The sequence below is a fragment of the Balaenoptera borealis genome (assembly GCF_965194805.1).
Source record: "Balaenoptera borealis genome assembly, chromosome: 5".
Classification (NCBI taxonomy): Eukaryota; Metazoa; Chordata; class Mammalia; order Artiodactyla; family Balaenopteridae; genus Balaenoptera; species Balaenoptera borealis.
The window spans coordinates 39152941-39175750 of record NC_138862.1 but is presented as its reverse complement, the minus strand read 5'-3'; the positions used below and the strand labels follow the sequence as shown (position 1 = coordinate 39175750).

The 22810-nt window shown below is 35.3% G+C and overlaps 1 protein-coding gene and 1 long non-coding RNA gene across 6 annotated transcripts in view; both read right to left on the bottom strand.

The window, feature by feature from the left end:
• LOC309628914 overlaps positions 1-978 on the bottom strand; it is a 133205-nt gene extending 132227 nt beyond the window's left edge. The window contains exon 1 of the long non-coding RNA XR_014244778.1: positions 801-978. This is a non-coding gene — a long non-coding RNA (uncharacterized lncRNA). The remainder of the gene's footprint in view (positions 1-800) is intronic.
• Positions 979-10850: 9872 nt separating this feature from the next.
• The window catches only part of CADM2 (cell adhesion molecule 2), a 1026782-nt gene continuing 1014822 nt past the window's right edge, over positions 10851-22810 (bottom strand). For all 5 annotated transcript variants that reach the window (XM_082392431.1, XM_082392433.1, XM_082392432.1 and 2 more), the window contains 2 exons: positions 18595-18720; positions 10851-17750 (listed from right to left, as the gene is read on the bottom strand). In XM_082392431.1, coding sequence (XP_082248557.1) covers positions 17632-17750; positions 18595-18720 — 245 coding nt within the window. In that variant the 3' untranslated portion in view covers positions 10851-17631. The remainder of the gene's footprint in view (positions 17751-18594; positions 18721-22810) is intronic.

Genomic DNA, 22810 nt, shown 5'->3' with positions numbered 1-22810 from the left:
ATTCCAGAACTTTGCCCTCTCCTGGAAGAACGCCCACTCTCTTTACTTCTTAACAGTCAGTCTACATTGAATCCACCAGGATCAATGTACTTTTGTTTTTATCCAGTTTATGTCTGGCACCACAAAAATTCAAAGAACCCCAGGTCTTCATCTTCAGAATTACCACGCACAACTGCTGGATGCTGTCTCTCACAGCCTTCACAGAACCAGCCTGGGGGAGTGGGGGTGAATGAAGTAGGTAATCCCCATCTTTCTCATTGCCGTTTCTAGATCATTCTCACATCATTTTCTCTAATCCTATTTTGTATTTTATTTCATCAGATTACAGCACCTCTTCTTATTTCTCTCATATACTAACCCTCAAAACAAGCATTCTTCAGTACTCCTGCTCCTAGTTTACCACCACTCATTACAACAGTTGTGTCACAATCCCAGGTGATTTCGATATTTACACAGATGATCATCAAGCCCAGCATGTCCTGTACCCCATCTTTAGTGATTTTACCCTCCACCTTACCTCAAGCACCCACTCTCAGGACCCTACTGTAGATTTTATCATTACCAACAGCTGCAAGCTCCCGTAATTCAGAAATTCAAACACCCAACTTTCTTTTCCGTCTCACTCCCTCTACTTCCTAACCCAGCAACTGTAACCCACAGATATCACCACATTTTAACATCTCCTCCTCTCGTGTTCCCGTTCTTCTTTGTACAATTTGTATACCATAGTTCCGCATTACACTCACTTTAAAGCCTGTATCTGTCAGTTTCCTAGCCTCTTCTGGTTTCTTCGTACTCACTAGTCAAAAAACTAATCTCGGTCAACGCGGAGCGCAGAGAGCAGGCGCGGGCTGGGTCGCTCGGTCCGTGGGGATCCCGGGGGAAGGGGCGCCGGCGCCCCGGGAAGCCAAGGGTCACCCAGTCCTCCAGGCGCGCGCGAAGCGTGGACCGGCCGCGCGTTGCTGGAGCGGAGGGGGCGGGGCGGGGGAGGGAGGTGCGGCTCTGAGTCCCGCGGGGCTGTGCTCTCCCTCCGCGTTCCGGGGGCGGGAGCGGAAGTCGGTGCGCTGGTGGGTGGTGCACGAAGTCATTGCCTCCCTGGCCTGACCCCTCCTCACCCGGGTCCCTACTATACCAGGTCCTCCGCGCCCGTCTACTCCAGAGCACCCTCCCTGAACTCTCCAAGCCTCTCTACGACCCCTCACCACCTGAGAACATCCAGATCTGCATCTGGCCCCTGGCTATGCTCTGGACCCCCAAAGAGTACCCGACAGATGCCCTATCCTCCAGGCAGGGCTCCCGGCCCCCGGGCAGCCCACCCTGTCTCAGCGTCCCCAGCTCGGACCCTCACGCCTCTAATGTCATTATTTTGTTGGTCCCACAACGTTTCTCTATAAATGGGTTTGCAAATTACATAATTAACACACACAAAATAAACAAAAATCGGATTTAAATATAACCCTATATATAAGTATATGATCAGTGCCTAGAAGAGTGTCTGGCATACAGGAAGCACTTAATAAACTCTTGTTAAATGAGTGAATGAAGGTACCATCCTTCAGAAATACAGAAAATAATTTGGATGGACCATTCATTCATTCAACAAATATTTCTTGAGTACATACTGGATTTTTAGATATCCAGCATCTCTGCTGTTCAATAGGAACCTCAGTATATGCTACACTCCTAGACTTTAACACACCCCATTGCATGTAAATGCTTTAGCACTTTCTGAAATTTTCAGTTGCGTCAACAAAGAACAGAGAAGTGCATTAAGGATTAATAAGAATATTATCAGCTTTGAGCAAAGATAACAAAAGTTCCTTTAAAGATGATTTTTGGTTTTTGACAAAGAAAGAAGAGAGGACCTTCTTAAGTAAATAAGTAAATAAGTACAAGTGATCAAAGTAAATGGACTAGTAGTATGAAGGTAAAGCTATCTCCATGAATGGTCAGGCAAATAGAATTGGAGAGAGGAAGAATGGGAGTGTATAACCACATTTCTCCATCTGTACTTTGGGTGGAGCTAGTTTCAGCTTAGATTGTCTCCTATGACTTGGTGATGTGTAAAAATGAAATTTTAGGGAACTCAAATATTATTACTTGTAAAATGTTGGAATCCCTCAGCAGATGTGAAAGTCCCTGTTGTCAGTAGACTAACTACTCTTGCTGTCTCCGAACACTTCAAATACTTTGATGACAAAGGATTTATCCAAGGGTAAAGTACATAATCTTTAATGAGACTTACAAAAATTCTTGATCTGACTTTTGCTTACTTTTCTGAATTCATCTCTCCAAACTTCTTGTAATCTGTATACTCTTAGTGAACAGCAGTTCCCCCAAATCTCCGTGGTTTTTTAATGCCTTGTATTTCCGTCCTTGAATATGCTGCTCCATCAACCTGAAATGTTCTCCCTCCTTTGACCCCTCTCTCTGTATCAGGGGAATTCCTACTCACCCTCTTGATCTCCATCTAGATGTCACTTTCCCCAGGGGTCTCCCTGATTTCTCAAGATGCAGTAAGATTCCCACTTCACACTGAACTTAGTTCAAACACAGACTCTCGTACCATAAACTGTGACTGTCTGTTTACATTTGTCTCCTTCACTAATATATTGAAAGGAGAAACTGAATCTTGGTCACTTGGTGTTCCCCCTGCCCAGCACTTAGCAAAAGGCTGGGGCTCAGTAAACATTATTGTACAAGTTAATGAATGGATCTCTTCCTCTTTTCTTTTTTCCTCTTTGTTGCCATAAGAGTTTTCTTTGTTAAAAAAAAAAAAAAAAGTCATTTATCTACTTAAATACATTTGTTAACTCTCTAGTATCTAGCAATAATTTTTAAAAGATCCCATGATTGAAGGGTTTAGTTAGTTCTGGTTGGCAAAGAAAAGATTAGTGAAAAAGGAGGATAGACTTCTCCAAATGCATTCACAAAAGTAGTTACAATTTCATTATTCTGCACATTAGATTTCAACGTTTGACTTTGTTAAGAAAAATAAAATTTTCTGCAATTTAAAAAAATGAAGACAAAAATAAAGGCTTACAAAATGTCCTACAGAATTAAATGCACCCTCCTTCACAGGCAAATAAAACCAAACCTCCCTCCTAAGTTTCATTTTTTACAACTACTGCAGAAAAATCCCATAAACACCACACTCAAATTGATCTGTTGCTAAAACATGTCAAGGTCTCACTGGCCTCTCTGTTTGCCAATACTACTCTCTGAGCTTGGGAAGGATTTTACCATCCTCTCGTCCTTGTGAACTTTTACTGTTTCTCTAAGGGCCAGCTAGTATTTTACCTCCTCTTCTGGAACATCACCCAATCATAGGGATTCTTTCATTATTACACTGCAGTATTTTCATTGTAGTGTCCAATAACAGTATACTGTGAATATCTTTAAGGGTGCCTCTTCCACTACTTCTCCTTCTCAAGAACATAGATTAGATTTTGTCATCTTTATATGTGTAGTACATGGAAAAATCCACAGCACATAGTAGGTGCTCTGTAAAATTTGTTGCTTAAATAAAGTGATTGGGAAAATCTTCAAATATATAAAAATGGTTTAACATATATGAATAGTTGGAGTACTCAAAAAAATGAAATAAGTTAAAAACCACAGCGATCGAATATTTATAATATTGAACCTCAAGCATCTGACAGGTTATAATTTATGAGCTAATGTTTCCCTATAATGCAGATGTTGATTCAAATCTACTGTGCACTAACACAAGTGTTGTCGGACTAAAAATTATTTCCGTCTTTGTGATATCTAATCATCACTATCAAGGAATGACCTTCCTTGACTAGGTGGCAAAATTTATAAATACAGAAAACATTTGGTGTTGGTAAACTTACTCTTTGTTCTTAGAAAACCTCTGCTATGTAGACCCCCAAATTCTAATTTCCAAGCCTCCTTGCCCTCTGGCTTGCAGATTTCACCTGGAAGGGTCAAATGAAAGTCTAGAAGACAGAGAAGGGGAGAAAATATGCTACTCCCACTCCTTTTCTAGGACACCTGCGTTTCCTCCTTGAATCGAGAACCCGCCAGACAGACTCCTCTCCTACTCACAGTTACCAGATCCTGTGCGGGGGGCCTCACAATGGCCGTAGAGCTCCTCGTGGAAGGTCCTGGCTTTTGGGCTTTTCAGTCTCTCTCCAGCCAGAGCATGGTAGCAGCTTCCTAATACTGCTAATCCTGGGTTCTCTTCCACCCTTGTTTGCCTTCTCACCTGTGTAACTAACACACTTTAAAAATATAGAGTGATTTCTGTTTCTGTGGATGGACCCTGTCTTTTATATTTCTTTTTATATATTTTGCACACATTATACAATAAAATGCATTTCATATAGTTGGTGGTGATTAAACATGTAATGCTGATTGTGCAAGAAATCATGCCATGCAATAGATACAAATAGAGATAAAAAGTCAAGTAATTCTATTCTGGCATTTTAAAAAATGTTTTCCCAAAAAAAGCCTGTCTCAGCTCCTAACATTTGTTGCTTTCTTTGCCTCGATTATGTCTTCATCTTATGCTCACCTGGTTAACACCTCTCAATTCATCCAAATATCATCTCAAGCATTTCTTCCTCAGATCGTGACACCCCACCGGGTGAAGCATTCTATTTTTATCCTCTATAGCATTTTACATATAACATTTATCAGAGTTAGCAATTATATATTAATTTGTGTGAATATTTGGATAATATCTGTTTTCCTTCCTAGAGGATATATTCTATAAAGGAAGGGTGAGTGTCTGGTTTACTCAGCATTGTACCTCCAGCTCAGAGGAACGGCCTGATATCTTCTAGTGATTAAAAATTCTTTTTGAATAAATGAGGGAAAAACTGAAGGACATGAGGTGTTCATGGAATGCAAGATTTTTAAGAAAACTGAATAATGAGATAGAATTAGAGGGAAAGGAAGGAGTCTAAATGGGCTCTAACGGCAGGATTAAATTAGAAAGATTCGCGTACATAATTTTATCTGAAAATAGTAGGAATTATTGAAGTGTTGTAATCAGGGGGAATAAGTGAAATCCAATTTGCATTTCAACAAGATCAATGATAATGGTTTGCATTACTCATTACTGGGAATCTCATTAGAACACAGGGATCATGATTTGGAGTCAAAGCTCCATCTGGTTCTCAACTTTAATCATAAAGGAGAAATAAATTATTACTTTATTTGCTATTTATTATTTAATCTAGTATTATGCTATCTTGTTGACTTTTTTTTTTTTTTTGCCGCTGCAATTGCCACATTAAGGTGATGTCTTGGAAAATAATCGGAAATAATCAGCCAAGTCCCTTCCCAGGGTTATATACATAGCACTGGGCCATGTATTTAATGTGTGTGGTTTGGATCATTTATTTTCAAGAGTATTCCATCTTTCATTTTTGTTGTTGTTTTATTGTCCACATAGTGGTTAAGAACATAGAAAGAAAAAAAGAAAACATTAATTTCCTGAGTAACTTCTGCCCTAGGATTTCGAACCAGTAACATTAACTGTGTGTCTCTCCTGAAATAGAAACATGAAAAAATTTGTAGCATGTTTAACCAAGAAAGAGAAGAAATCATAATTCCATATCCTACCACACACCCATTATCACGGCATCTGAAAATAGTCAAGGGTCATCCTAAAGATACTTTTGAAAACGATGTATTATTCTGTATTATTGAAATGGTAAGCAGGTACATAATTTGCAGGGCCCTCTGCAAAATGAAAATGTCACATGCTTTGTTCAAAAATCAGAAAAAAAAATGTTTTTCCTGTCTTGCACTGTCTTTCTCTTAACCTGTAATACTGGTCTTTATTTGCCATTTAATGTCGTACTCCCTCTGGCACAGGGACATTGACAGGGCGAGTGCAGACCCTCACAGCCAGTCCTGCAACTCCGCACGTGCGGCAAGGACATCCTGACCCAAATCTCCCCATGCCCGTGCCTGGGCCCCTGCCTGGTGTGGGCTGTAGTGGTCACTGAGCATGAGTGGGGGGGTGGGCAGCTGAGAAATTGTCAGGGGAGGCAAAGAGGTGGTGAGAAGCAGAGTCACACATGAACCGAAGCTCCAGGCCCCAGCATGTGCTCCATTACCCCATTGGACCTCACTTAAAAAACACAAATTCTGAGATAAAATTATCAAGTACTTCAAGGTGGCCGCTACAGGGCATTAAACCTCGAGCATGGAGCCCCATTCAGAGTTTGAAGTCCTGGGCAACTCCACTGGTCACCCACCCATGAAACCAGCCCTGAAGGTAAGCATTGGATTATAGCTTCAACGAACAAGTCCTTCCACATGAGAACTGGTATTGCCCGAGATTATAAATGTAAGCAGACCCCTAACTATATAAATCTGTATTTAAACAGATTCATATTTATATATTTGACAAACTGTGACTATTTTTTCAATAAATGGAATTTGCTGCTTTTGTAATGTTGGGCTTTGATTGTCTATGATATGATCATTTCCAGTGGTATTTTAGTAACTTTGCCTCCAGAGCTCCAAATCAATTAGTACAATAAACAGGGAAGATGTACTTATCTTCACCATGCACTTCCCAACACCTTTGTGCTTCCCTGGAGTATCCAAAGCCTCCCTTAGTAGAAAGTCGTTGGGTTCTTAGCTCCATGAATTACCATGTTCCCAGACTGTCCCTTTCTCCTCTATACACCACCATTTACAAAGAAGAAAAGCTCTGGTTTGGTTCCTACTTACTGTCAGCAACCTCATTAAATACAATTTACATCACATTGTATTTTAATCATTCATTTGTGAGGACACTAAGAGAAGCTCAGAATCTCACAAGCTTAACAATGGTGCCTCTGACTTAGATCCCTGCAGTATAGATGATGCCTCTGACAGATGAACACTGCTGGTAATGTTCTACAAATAATGCTGGGGAAAGGAGAATCTATGTTCCCAGTGGCAAAAAAATTACCTAATAGAGGGGCAATGGAGTTCAGTAGTTAAATTTATGCTCTGAATCTGGCTTTTCCACTAAATAGGTATGTATGTGACTTATTATGCCTGCGTCTCCTCTTTTGTAAAATGTGGTGCTAGCTTGGAGACTTTTTTCAGAATTATCTTCTGGTGGGAAAATGATATTCCTTCTATGTCTCTGGGGAAGCATAAGGTATTTGGATTTAGAGAATCACATGTGGGTGAAGGGAAAAACAACGCTACTCTCACTACATACTTCTGTAATCCAAATCTGGGGTAGGGCTGGGGGAGGCGATTCCTACACCAATCAGTTCTCTGACACCAGCTGCATATCCTACAGTTTAACTCAGTTCTGACACTAACTGCCTGGAGTTAGTGCAAGACCCCGCAGGTTAAAAGCTCAGTCTCACAAGGCTGCCCCTGACTTCAGACGCCAATTGCAAATGGCAGCTTACCTACAGCTTCTGAATGACTTGGTTATAAATCAGAGGTCCCCACAAGCCCCTCCTCAGTTTGGATCATGTGCTAGAATGACTCACAGAACTCAGGAAAACAGTTTACTTACCAGATTACCAGTTTATTACAAAAGGATATACTTCAGGAACAGCCAGATGGAAGAGATGCATAGGGGAAGGTATGGGGAAAGGGGCACGGAGTTTGCATGACTTCTCCAAGCTCTCCACCCTCCCAGCCCCTCCATGTGTTTGCCAACCTGAAAACTCTCTGAACTCCATACTTCAGGGAACTTTTTATGGAGGCCTCATTACACAGGCATAGTAGATTAGATTATTGGTCATTGATGATTGACTCAACCTCCAGCGCCTCTCCCATCTCTGGAGGTCAGGGGTTGGGACTGAAAGTTCCAACACTCTAATCCCTGGTTGGTTCCCCTGGCAACCAGCTTCCATGCTGAGGTTATCGGGGAGCCCTCAACCACCAGTCATTTCTCCTGGAGATTCCAAGTGATTTTTGCCAGAAACAGGAGTGTGTGTGGGTAGGGGGTGGGAGTATTGGCAGAGGAACAAAAATATATATTTCTTATTCTGTTACGGGAGAACACGCCACTGCCTTAGCACCAAGATCACAGGTAGTGGCTGGGTGCAAGAAAGACAAACATGAATGAGAAGTGTTTCTACAGCTGTGGACATGACTTTTGGTACAAGATTATAGCAGAGAATCTTAGTCTGGAGTTCATGGTTAGACTTAAAATGTGCCTCAATCTCTATGAAAAATATTGTGTGTGCACTCAGTTTTACATGACTCCATCAGATTAGCAGGAAAATCTGTAAGCAAAATATGATTAAAAGTACTAATGCCTTCTATGCTACTTACAGGCCCTAGAAAGGACTTCAGTGTCACATGAGACAATATATGTATTATTTGGTGCTTAAGAGCAGGAAATAGCCTGAAGCACAGGAATGAATAATTTATATCAAGAGGTGCAACTTTGATAGGTTTATGTTTTCATGAAAACAAATCTAATTTAAAGTTATTTTTTGAAGCAAATGAACACGTCATTGGTAGATTATGTGGTTAAAATAGGAGTCCTTAGATCCCCAAATCCCCCTACCATGGAGCTGAGGAGTTTGTGAGACTGCTGACCCTCTGTGATCCCATTTCACAAAGCTTCTCTGATCTCTGGCAGAAGGGTATTAGGACATGTTCCCGTTTGGTGAAATTGACAAACAGACAAACCTTACCTTCAGGAATTTTCCAGTTCACTTCTAATTATTTTTTCTCCCAACACATTGAAAAAAATTCATTTCCTGATATTCTCTCATATATTCACGATATACCAATTTTACTAGTTAAGTATGTTTTCAAATCTTAGAGCAAATGATTACCACATCCAGGAATATTATGTTGCTTGCCAGAAATATTGTATTAGTTTAAAAGGTCTACACTACATTATTGTTGTATACCAACTCTAATCTACCTGAATATGTATTCCTTAAATCTGCTATGTGTTCATATTATATGCACCCTCCATCTGTGTAAGGATCCAGTTTAGTAAAAACAAAATGAATTAAAGTTTCCGTAAGTATGTGTGGGACACATGTTTTTAGGACTTTTATGTACTGACTCTGGTCATTGTTACAGCCACTCTTCAGAAGATGAGTTAATTTCCTAAATTTTCTAGCATAATAAAGTATTAACTTATTAAACAGACCTATTTTTAAAAAATCAGAATAGAAAATCTTCATAGAAATATCCATTGAATTTGAGACTATGAACAACGGTTGAAAAATAGGCTATTTTTCAGTTTAAGTCATAAGACCTTTCATAATTACAGTTTTTAAAAAAAAATTAGTATTTCCCCACTTCTTCCTCCAGCATAGCAATGCCAAAAATACAGAAAATGGTCATTACTTGGAAGGATAATTTAATTATTAACAGGTTTTGAAGGGGTAGGCATAAAATGCTAGATTCAAGTTCTTGGTGGAGTTCATCAAGTAAGGGATTTAATATATAGTGGGTATTCAATAGTCACATTTTGATTAAATAATATGCAATGTAGCATAACACTAAGAGGCATTTAAAATGCAACTAGGAAACTGCATTTTCCTCTTTCATCTCTTTTCTATACATTTTTTTTATTTGCTAGGTTTCAAAACAGAAAAAAAAACTATCTTTAAATTTCACAAAACAAAGTATGGTTTGAAAAACTTTTAAAACTATCTACTTCTTGGAACTTCTTGTTTTAAAGGAGTGTACAGTTATTTTTAGCATCATCCCAGGATTGTCATATTATGAAGATCGCTCTCATAGGCTAAAACTCCTATGCAATTATTAATTAAAGTTTATCAGCATGCTTCTTTGATTAAAAAAATGCCAAAGAATATTTTGACAGAAATAACACTTGCCATTATGAAAACATGGAATTGATTTATCTAGGAAACATGGGTGTCATATACGTATATAGTGGTAGGCTGAGTAAGAGTGGGCATTTTGTGTAACTTTAAAAGAAATAAAGAATCGTGTCTATGAATGTGTTACTTCAGATGTCATTTTCTTTCAGTGCTGAAATTGCTTTTCCACACAATATCAAATTTGCTAACATGTATCGCAGGGCTTCTTTTGCTAGGAAAAATGAATTAAAATAAATAAATGTTATTTCATAAAATAAACCAGATACAAAATCTCACCTTGTATTTACAGGTAAATTTTAATGGAATATTTCATGGTCTAACACAAATATCAGACCCAAACACTAATTCTTGTACAGCCTTTGGCTTACCCTGTATAACAAAATCTGTTATTTAAAGTAGACTATAAAATACCTTATGGTAAGTGAACTTCCAAAGACACAAAGAAAATCCTCCATAAATTTAAAAGCTTATCTCAAATTCTTGTTGGCATAAGCTTAGGATGGATATATTATTAATTGCATTATCTTAGGTAGTTGAAATATATAATACTGGTTAGAGTGTGAAAATTAAAAAAAAAAAAAAAGGTTTAGGTATTTTTGCTTCTGTTCCTAGTCAACATTAGTAAACACACAGAAGTGATTGTAAAATTATCTTTACAGAATTTTGGCAATCTCAAGCAAATTTCCTTAAGTCAGCAACATTTGTTTTTAACCCTTATTCAGCATATTACAAGGTTCATATATTCCAAGGAGCAATAATTAAATGTTGTACAAATCATATAACATTTATTTTACTACTGATTAATTTTTAAAACTTCCATTTAGAAACTTACAAAGAAAATGGGCATCATTGAGGAAATCTAAAATGAATGGATAATGTATGCAGTTGAAAAAAGATATGCAAAATAATGTTTGGCATAAAGGAATATGTTTTGTAACATCTTTCATAATCTGTCAGTGGGAAAAAAGAAATTCCACCTTTCAATGTCTGTTAACAACCCTAAGAAAATGAACTAAATGAATAGACAATTCAGTAATGTCCAACAGATAACTAAAATTCAAATTTTATTTTCCCGTATGTATCAGACAATTTTTTTCTGACAAGACTTTACTGAAAGATGAAGTGCAAATGGGAACCCTGTAAGAATGTTTATGAGTTGTACATGACATATCTTAAGCTCCACTAAGTACACATTGAATACTTTGTAAGTATATAGGCATATCAACATGCAAGTGTCATGTACCTATTACAATATGCATTTTGGTTTTTGAAAATGTTAATGATAACAGTAGATTCAATAATTGTGTTTATCTTCTGTGCAGTATGTGTGATTTCGGTGCATCTTCTTTTCAGCACAGAATTTATTGTTATGCTGTCATAAATATACCCTTCCAAAAGTTATGAATTTCATGTCATATGAATAGAACATTTTATTTTTGAAGCTACATTACTGGGAACACCTGCATTTCTGGGTACCATTTTCAGAGATAAGTCTTTAAATTCTTTTTAACATGGCAGACTTGTTCCAATGTTGGTTATGTTGAAATATTTATGATAAAAATGGAGCTTTCTTGAGGGAATATTTTTTGGTTGAATAAAAAGCTAAACAACCAATTTGCAAATATTGATGTGAACTGAATATGAAGAAAATAGGTCAGTAATCCAAACTCATAAATCCTTGGGTTACTACTTAACTGCATCATTGAATCTACAATAAGTACAGCAGGTACAGTTAAATAAATATGTAAAGAGATTAATTTCATACATTTGTAAGGAGAAAGAGTACTAGTTTTGAAATTTTTCTAAATTATTTTCCTTTCTATTTATGAGACTCAATCAATACGTTAGAAACACAAAGAAAAGCAAAAAGGATAAAGAGATAATTCAGTTTACATTTCACAGTTTGTTTTTTTTTTTAACCAACTGACCACTGCTTTCAACCATCAAATATTTTATTGCATATAACTTTCACTATCAGCAAATATAAAGAGAAAAGTGTCTACTAGTATCATGTAAAAGGAAAAGCATCTGAAGAAAGAAAACATTTGAGGTTTGACAGTACTGTGTGTAAGAGAAGTCTAACGTGGCATTTCATACTGCACTTAAAAGTCCGTGTAGGAATCACCGCTCTTCTGACCCTGGATGTGGGAAAAGTGCTTAAGTGCTGAGCCCTGGTAGGTTTCTCTTTTGCCCCTGCAATCTACAAATATCTTTTAAGTTTCTTCTTTTGAAATATACAGTATATTTCATAGGGGAAAATAGTGTTTTTTCTTTACATCTTTTTCACATTTGGGCCCATTCTCTCCAAAATAACCATACATTTTTTGATATATATATATATATATATATATATATATATATATATATGGAAAAGATGGTAAAGATTACACCAAATATTATTTGTAACATAACCACATAACATAGATATATTTTACTTTAAGCATATTTTATAGATTCAGCATCATAATTTGAGATAATTTTTGTATTCCTTTTTCCTAAAGGAAAATCTGCTTTCAAAATGTCATTTCCTTTTAGAATAATTAAATTACATCATTTGAAAAATTCATATTATGTCTATGTAGCCAAAATAAAGTGGGTATTTGTGGCAATACTTTGCATTCATTATTCAGGGATTATTTGTTAATGAGGAGGCAGTTTTAAATGCTTAAATATTTGTCTTACATAGATAACACTTCTTGGAAAAATAAATCACATATATTATTTTTACTTAAAAGCACAGCATTAATTTATAAGAAATTGTTTACTTCAAATATTAAATGAAATGTCAGATTGGATTGCAAAGTGTTGCCATTTAAATTATGTTTAAAATCAACACAATTATATCACATTGAAATAGTAAATAGTCATGCGAGGAACTATCCTTACAAAGTTACTGTATTTTGCTTATAGGAAAAGTTAATGACAGAAAAGGAAAAACAAATGCAGATCCATACACCGTTGAGTACACTGAAAGTAAAGTTGGCTTTTGAGATTTCCCAGGGGGTGGGGAGCGGACTGTTAGGATAGTTGCAAAAGAGTGCTTCCTGGGATATCTTGTAAATAATTATTTCTTCTATTTATTTCGAAGTATCATAGCCCATGTTAAAAGTGAGAGGTAGAAGGATTATTGTAAGTATGCATGGCAGAAAATTTACCAGCTCTATCCAATAACTATTGCATTCAATATTAATATCTCAATACATAAAAATGCTGATGAGTTTAGAACCCATTTTTACATGTTGTCCCCTTTAGCTCTCTTTATAATCTTGCTACTTTCAATCCATTGCCTTTGGAAGGGTATAAGTGCAAAGGGCATGTTTGGGGTGAAATAGAGAGAGAAAGGGAAGACTGAGTAGAAAAAGAAAATATATTAAAAATTTCCATTAAGATATAGTGACTCTAACTATTAAAGGTAACCTATGCTCTCTGATTGAATAAATTTGTACTTGTAATAAAAGTACCACAATCCATTAAAACATACACACATTTCAAAGAAAGTTTAAGAACCCCAAATTCAATTAGATATGCATCAAAGTTGAAAACTCAGGTTATCTCTTTCTCTCCAGTAACTCTAAAAAAAAGGTCAGATAATTTTATTGTGTCACGTTAATGATTAAGAAAAACTTAACGTGTTATGTCACTTGTATTTTTAATTAATGCTTTAATATGCAGGAGGTGGAGATTAGCAACCTTTTAGATCTTGTTGAAGAATTTTTTAAAATCCCTTTGCATTAAGTATCCAGCAATAGAATAGCAGATATTGCACTGAGTGTATTTCAATATTGCCAGTGTATATTTCAAAACAAGTACTACTATCTACACTAAGATTTCCTCTTTCCCAATATTCAAAATGCATATTATAATTCCATGGGTTTCCAACATCCATACACAGCAAGTACAAGATACTTACATGTACGTACACTGTAGTTACCTATATTTTGCATAGTTTTTAGTGTGTACTTTGTGCCACTTAATAAAAAGCATTACTCAGTAATTCTCATTACGTTTTTCATTTATTTCTGCTGTGGTCGCCGTTGTTTTTTTCATTTTTTTTTTTTGTTTTGTATTGTATATTCTTCACAGATGACCATTTGCAAAGGGGGATTATAGTGGGCATTTTTAGAGGGCTCTCAGTAATTAGCAATGTGATGGGGAATTTGCAGTAAGATATGAGGTTTCGCATTTTCTCCACAATTAAAAAATGTAACATGAAATTTCATATTTATCATTCATTCAATTATCCTTATATCCAAAGAAAAAGTATTTTAATTGTTCCCCTTGGTAACACTTTGCAATAAGTGGCACTAAATTACACGATAACTGTTATGTTACATGGAAGAACCATCACCGTCAAACAGCTGCTGTACATGGGCCTATATGGAATCTCAATGCTGTTACAATCATGAGTACATAATTACAAGTGAGCCTGTCCCTTTAATTGAGATATTTATACTTTTACAAAGAAATAAAAATAAATGAGGTGTTAGCTTCTTTTGCCATATTTAGGAAAGTTAGTTTTCTTTCTCTATTTGTTATTTTAATTGTGGGGTTTCAATGCCAGATTAAGCATCTTGAATCAATATGAGATCATCCAGTTTCTAGATTAAACTCCAATATCAGGTTCCTTAAACTGCTTCTTGGATTCTCTGGTAAAAGAAAACAAGTTGGAATCTCTCTCTCTCTCTCTCTCTCTCTCTCACACACACACACACACACACACACACACACACACACACATTACTGTGCTCATGCTCTCTATCTTTGCCCTTGCACTCACAAACTTTCCTTTTTCTTCCTAATTTTGATAATCGTTCTATCTAGGACACTCAAAAATGGAAACAAGAAAAAAAGAATGCTGTTTACACTTTTTTGATGGAGGACAATTTACACTGTAAACAGTACACTGGCAGAGAATAGCTACTTTTGGTAAAGAATAATGTTCCATATTCTACTAGGGGGGTGTGTGTGTGTGCACACTCCTTCCATTGTGTTCTGTGGCTATGGCTCTCTGGGCATATAAGTGTGCATGTTTCAGTCATGGCAATTTGCATGGTTCATTTAGAAATTTATTTCATATTTTTTCTGATTTTTATAGAAATGAACAGAATTTTTACAATTTATCTCGTTTGGTGAAAATCAAAAAAATTTTTTAAGATAGGAAAATATAATACCACTGCTGTTTTCTTTCAGTAACTGAAATGATACCTAATTCAAATCTATCTATTTTAACTGTCAAAATATTTGATTAGAGCTCACACATCATAATATACCAGTTAGTTTCATTTACAGAGTTCCAATGAGTTTTTATACTACTGTAAAGTGTTAAAAGAGTCAAAAGTCTTGAAGTGCAACCAATTTTGGATTTCTAATTTTGCAGTGCTATAAATAATGATTGAGTTATTTAGCAACAGTTTAGCAGTTGGAGCCAAGTAGAATACAGATGAAATGAAGAGGGATGTAAATACAACATCGATGAAGAGTAGCAATTTTATAAATGCATCCTGAAATTAGGCTCTAAATAGTAATTGATGATGCAGTTTATACAACTTACTTCTGTAATAAGAACCTTTCCATTTTGTAATAACAGGATGAATTTTGCTTTGTGGAATCTTTCTAAAGATTATGCATTGAAAGGTATGAACAGTTTATAAACCTATTCTAGTTTCAATGTGTCTAGTAGCACCTACCTGATTCTCTCAAACTACCATACTATATTAACATATTATTGCATTTTTCCACAGATGGTATGGAATGAACTGTAAAAACAAGCATGCAATCACATCAATGCAGACTTATTTCCTTAAAATGTCATACTGTATATGATTTATTATGTTAACACTCAACCACATCATATTATTTATGTTCTGTATATTCTGAAAAAGTGCTGCTTGACTGACATCGTCCTTTTTCTCTTGTAAGAAATCAACAAGATATATGCTTCAACGATAAAAAAAAATTAAAAATTCTAACGTTGTCCTTAAAAGGTTTATACTTTTCTGATAAATAATCGAAGATACAGCACCCTTGTCTTTCATTTGATATTAATACATGATGTCATACTCAACCATTCTCATTTCCCAAAAATAAATTCCAAGATAATATTTTTAAAACCAGAGGCCATCATGCTTTCAGACATCGCAAGTATAGCTACCATATTGTCATATGTGTTTTCTTCTTAAAGGTGCAGTGCTTGTCAATGGGAAAATAATTTTTATCTAACTGGATTTTTAATCTTTAGCATATAGTAAATCTAATGAGCACTAATCTAGTAGTATCGCATTTTACTAGGAGAAATAATATGACTTTAGATAGACTCTGTGTCATATTTAAGAATACAGCATTTCTTAATGGTTAAATACACCAAAATTTCAGAAATAATCCAGAGAAAGAGACTTTCACCTTGGAGTTAAAAGCATGGCAGAAATTCTCTATCACTCACTGTTTCATAAGTTTGTACCTCACAAAATGCATAGACAGGAATTTAATATAAAGAATTAGTTCATTTATACAGAAAACATATCTTAAACACTTCTTTTTGGCAAACCAACATAGGTAAGCAGCTCTGGAACTGCCAAATTAAAATTTGAAAATTTTTAGCAAACTAAGAGTTTATTTTTAGATTATTATTCAACTGTGGTTGTAATTTAAAACCTGAGGCTGTGCACTGGTTGTTAGCTTAAAATTACCTTTCCTTATAACATTGTGCTTCCATTGTATAACAAATAAAAATTAACAAGAACTAGAAAAATTTGTTGTTGAACAGTGCTAGGACATACAGACAAAAATACTAATACATGTTACCTACTTATAATATTGGTTTAAGTAATATCTAAAGGGATATAATGGACATTAGAAAATGCTTACTCATGACTGAATTACCTACAGCCAAAAAAGTTAAATATGTATCAAATAATGTTTAATTGGATTTATTATATGCACTATATACAGATACTAAAATGTCTCAAAATTGTGCCCTATGGATATTTCAATTTTGTTTAGGCAGGTGAGTCTTTGTGGAGCAAATAAATCACAGAATCAAATTAGAGAAATGAATGAAATCTTTGTGATTCCCAAAACAGTAAAATGTTTGTAACAATTTATTGGTATATGAAGCTAAAATAACCTAATGGTAAGATCTATATAATTATATAAGATAGCATGTCCTGATTGCAATCCACATACATGGCTCCTGTATCAAATACTAAATTTTTAAATAGCGAATTGATACAGCTTTACCAGTACAATCTCAAACACTCCAGAATCTATACTACAGTAGTTTTTTTCAGTTTGTGTTTCTTAGGGCATATGCTTCCAAAACATGTCTTTGAATATAGACATGTAGAAAACATCGTAAACCTCTAACATCTGATTGAACTTAAGCACATTAGGTCTTTACCTAATCCTGTTACTTGTGAAAGCTGTCCAATGGTAAACTGACAAGGTCTTTGATTTAAAGGGGACAAAAAATGAGGGGGAAAAAACCTCTGCATACATTTTTTTCAATGTATAAAAACAATTCAATATCATGATCCAAGGAGATGATTAACATTGTTAAGGCTGTATATTCAAGCACTGTATGTTAAAAGAGCAATGGTGTGGAATTTAGGCAGTAAGAAATGTCCTGCATTATGGATGGTACAGTAATTAAAGAATGATGCTTTCGACAGCTGATTGTTGGTATACACTGGCTACTGATAGCAGTACGGTATGGAAGTTAATAAAGGTAGCAGAAGATGATAGAAATGAATTCTGAAAGATGATAGCCAGTTTTCTCCAGCAGCCAGCCTGGTAAGTAAAATTCAGAATCTCGGCCTGCATCTTAAATGAAATATTCTTTTTTCTCTTCAGCATTGACTTGGCTGCCCTCAGCATTGATAATGGCTGTGTCAGCATCTGGTGCATCTTCAGCTCCTTTAGCTTCATTTGTTAAATATGTTCCTGTGGGTATTGGAAGAAAAATATGTTAGTTCTGTCAGACTGGTAAAATAGCCAGTATTAAAGGTATATTCATTTAGGAAGAAACTTATGCCAGATTTCTTATATGTTGAAACATATTCTGAGGAGTAAGAAACCACACAATTCACCCTTCTAAAGTTGCACACTTTCTTTCAGTTTTCTAGTATATGTTGTAGATGAAGCTGTGGTCAGGTTAACTAGTGGCAACAGCCAAACTGGAATGGGTAATGAGTACTTTGATTTCTTTAATGATGGCTTCAGACCATGTGATCCATGCAGCTGTAGCAATCAGGGCCCTTTGTTAAGATGTTGATAATGATCACATCAAACGTGCCACCATTTATTTTGGTAACTCCATTTAAAAGTAGATTATATCAATAGTTTGCTACCTAGCCCATTGTGAAAAATCACATATTTTCCTCACTAATATGGCCACATGTGTGTCCATAAACTTACAAATAGAAACATTACCAAATGATTAATGTTAGAGTTGAGTTTCAGTCCTAAAGATAAATTACAAACTTGCTTCCATTTTTTTTTTTTTTCTCCTGAGCCAATGATTTACTCTGTGACTTTTGGCTACTGGCTAAGTATTATTTTGATAGCCAATCCAGCTTAAACGTTGAGTAAAATAATCAAGAATTCTCTGAAATAACTTAGTATTTAGATCTCTCTCTTTCACCCCTCATCTCTCTCTCTCTCTCTCTCTCTCTCTCACACACACACACACACACACACACACACATGCACTCACATAATATTTCATGAAGCTAGTCTTTAGAATTTTTTTGCCAAACTTAAGAATGCTTTATTAAATATAACCTACCTTTATGTCTTGCCAGATACCGTCCAAGCAAAAATATAGAACACAGAGTGACAAATACAACTACAGCCACAATTCCTCCTATAAGAGCATGATCAGGGCCAGTCTGGCCAGCCAGAGCATTGGGATCTAGAAAACAGAGAAAAATATTGTCCTAGTTAGTGTGTTATTTAGACATAGAATACAGATCTGCATTAGAATGAGTTATGTTGAAAACTAGCACATTAAAATAAAATTTTATTAATGTGTATTACACCAATCATCTAGTCAACAAATATTTATTATGTGCCTATAATGTACAAAATGTTGGAGAATATAACATTTGACATATAAATTACTGTTGCCACTGAGTTTACATTTTAAGGGGGAAACAGGATAAACAAATACACGTATATGATTTTGTATAGTTACATGCCTTTTCTTTCTCCTCTTCTCCACCTGAAAATATGTGTGTGTGTATTTTTAATGTGACAAATACAACTATACCATTTAAAAAATACAATTATGTCATAGGAAACACTGGGGTTAGAGATTATAACGTGGTATTTACCATTATATAAATATTATTTAAAGCTAAGGAAATTGATGAACTCCCCAAGGGAGAGAGTCTAGATAGAGAGAAGAAGTCTGAAAATTGAAACCTGAGAAGCTCCCATATTTAAAGTCTGAAAGAAGAGTGTCCAGCAGAGTAGACTGAGAAGGAGAGAAAAGTGGGGTAGGAAGAGATCCTGGAGAGTACACATTAGTTGATATAAGGGAAGATCATACTTCAAGGAGAAGGGGGTTTACAAACTGTGTTGTGTTATTGATAGAAGGAGGAAGATGAATACTCAACATTGAGGATTAAGTGCCTGTTGCACTTGTAACTTTAAAGGAAGTGGTTGGAAAGATTAGATTAATAGTATACTTTTACATTCTGCCTTTAGTAAGATATTATAGGAAAGAGCTGAGACCAGTAGAGGATGGCCAGTTTTCAAGCAGAAATGAAAAGATCAAAGAAAGCCCCACATTTTGAGTACTCAAAAGTTTGGAAAATCAACTATTTATAAAAGTTGCACAATAAGAGATAAAACTGAGGTTCTGAGCAACAAAATGCACTAAGGCTCAGCCCTATGGCAAAAGTCAGGTTAAGTGTACCGCCTATCCTCCAAAGTCCATTGCGTGCATAACTTCATGGGAGCTGCTTATAGCCTACAAGAGAGATTTAGAGAGAGAAAGTAAAATAAATTAGGCCTGGCAATTCCACTTTCAGAAAGTCTTAAAGTGTGGTTACAGGCACAAGAATCTGACAAATAGATTAGGAGTCTACTGTGTTTTTAATGGAACTATTGTGCCAAAGAAGCATATACCTAGTTAGAAAAGAAAAGAAAAAGAAAGAAAAGTCTGACAATTGAAACATCAAACAACCTCTGGACTCCCAAACTTGGTGAAAGCAAGAAGTGGCCTATAAAAACTGTGTAGTCCCCATAGAGGGCATATTACCAAACACCCACTTCTGATGTGGCCACAGAGTATGACTGACAAGGTTGAACTTCCTGTAAGGTAGAATTGGAAGAAGCAAAAAAGAATGAACAGAAGAGAGTCTAGTTTCTTCATAGAACTATAACTATTGCCAAGGCAGAGGGAACTTTTCATGCCGCTCTGGCATATTTTCATAATTATTATGCATCAGTGACTACTCAAGTGTTTCCCATTTTTCCTCTATTTCCAAAAGAGAGCCTTTATCTAAAGGAGTGCTTTTCCTGAATCTGTTCTATCATTGTGTTTTGTGTATGGGATGGAGAAGAGCATTGAAACTTGTGTTTTGGTTCATTTGTCCCTGGACTAACATATCCAGAGATGATGAAGAGAACTGTGCATATTTGAGGATCTTGGTCTTTGAGTTGGATACAGTGGCTTGATGGGACTTGAGGTTATCTCTTTGGACAGGGTTTAGCAATGGTTGAATGGGAGAAAAAGAAGGTGTAAAAATATTTGGTGATCAGAAGGCTATATTGGGGCAGAGATTTCTAGCTAATAACAAATTTGTTTCCTATTCTTTCAGTGAACAGAGCTAGACATTTACCAGCTTCACTGGCAGTTGAATGTTAACCATGTGAGTTGTGTTCTAGACAACTGAAAGAAAGCCCAGCCAGTAAATGTCTCCCACATGTAACCTTCCCGAGTGATCTCAGGAGATGCAAGTTGAAAATAAGAGAACCACAAGAATGGGTCAGGCCATCTCAAAAAAAAAAAAAAGGAGCAAAAAATAAATCTGCCATGCCTCTGAATTCCCTATTCCTATTCCTAGCTTAGATAATTTAGAATCAGTTTCAAATTCCACCTCCTGCTCAAGTTCCCAAATACAGATAGTCATAAATTATATCCATTTTATTTGCTGATTATCTCTCAGAACTGAGCACTCTTTTTGGGAGCTGAAAAATCACTCTTGTTTGTACATCTGTACCTGTCATTTCCTGAAGGTAAATTCTGAGAAGTAGTATTGCTGGATCAGAGGATACAAACATTTTTAAAATACTTTTGATAAATATTGCCAAATTATATTGCACTGTACAAATTCATCCTCCACCAACTGCCCCTGAGTTCCCATATAGTATTACCAGCAGATACTATAATTAAAAGAAAAATTGTCAATCTAATATTGAAAAGCGTTAAATATTTTGTGTTAGTAAATTATAAGTTAACATAAATGTGTCTAAATACTATTTCCCATATTAATGCATCAATTTTGGAATGCCTATTTACGCAGCCTGACCATTTTTCCATTCAAAATTTCTGTTTTAACAGCTCTCTCCATAAAAAGATGAACATTTTTTAGCAATTTCTTTTTATATATCCTTCATTTCTGGTCTTTTCAGCCATAGATAAGTCTTACTATTTTATGTAATCAAATCTATCAAAGTTTTGTGTTATGATGTCTGACTTGTGGATCCTGATTTGAAATGCTTTTGTTATCATAAGATTATACACATATAGATTTCTGTTGTCATCTAACACTTTTATTATTTTATTTTAATCTATCTAAAATGTATTTTGGTCTATGATTTGAGGCTAAAGCATAAAGTATGACTTTAATTCTTCTGTGACAGACCGTTGTCTCCCACATTGTTTCTTTCATCAATATTTTTGTCACCATAAACTAAATGTCTACCCATTTTATGTGTTTCTGCATATTCTAGTCTATTCCATGTGAGGGGGTCTATATATGCAATCCTAGGCTAATATTTTAGTTTTAAAAATCATTTTACTGCATTGGTAGAGAAGTCTTAGATCAGGTTCAGAATATTTTTGCAAGAAACAAAAATACAACAGATTGCTTATTGGAATTGTACTAATTTACAGATAGCTTTCTTTTATATAGTGCATTTTCCAGGATAATGGTATGACACTTCAATTATTTAAATCTTTAGTGTCTTTTAGTAAATTGTGTAGTTTTCTGATATAGGACCTACATATTTTCATTAATCCTATTTCCCATTAAAATAATCTTTTTAATATTTAATATTTTGAAACATTTTAATATTTTAAAATATTCTTACTTTTTCATTAAACTTTATGACTCATTTTTCTTTATTCCATTCATATTTTGTACTCTGTTTTATAAAGCATTATATCTAGTACTTGTCAAGATCATATTTTTCATTTTTATTTCCTGACTGTCAAACTTCCTTAGTTTTATATTTTCTTTTTTCTACTGCTCTAGTTAGTGCTTTGTTAACAATAATGACAATTTTGTCCTGATTTTGATGATCTCAGAAATGCATCAAAAATTTAAATGGACTAGCCACCATCCTCCTTTTGACATTGTTTTGTCTCTTTACTCATCTCAATATCTAGAGTTCCTTTTACAGCTTCTCCTTATCTAAAATTAGATAGTAAAGATATTCATATCATCATCCCTTGATCATATGAAGCACACATCTTGTCAAAAGAAAATTTCATGATAACAACATCCTTGAACCTTGAATATCTGAGTATTATTTTATTGTGAATAAACACTCAACTGGCTAAAGAATTCCGGGATTTTATCTTTTTGAATTAATAATAATACAAGACAATTTGTCAGTGTTTTGACAATTTGTTTTGCCTCCCTTTCCTACCAAATAAATCTGAAATCATTTGGATTTGTTTGCCTCCTTCTACTTCAAGATAAATCTGAAATAATTCAATTTTCTAAATGACCTACATTTTCTGCATGATTGCTATCAGAATATTCGTT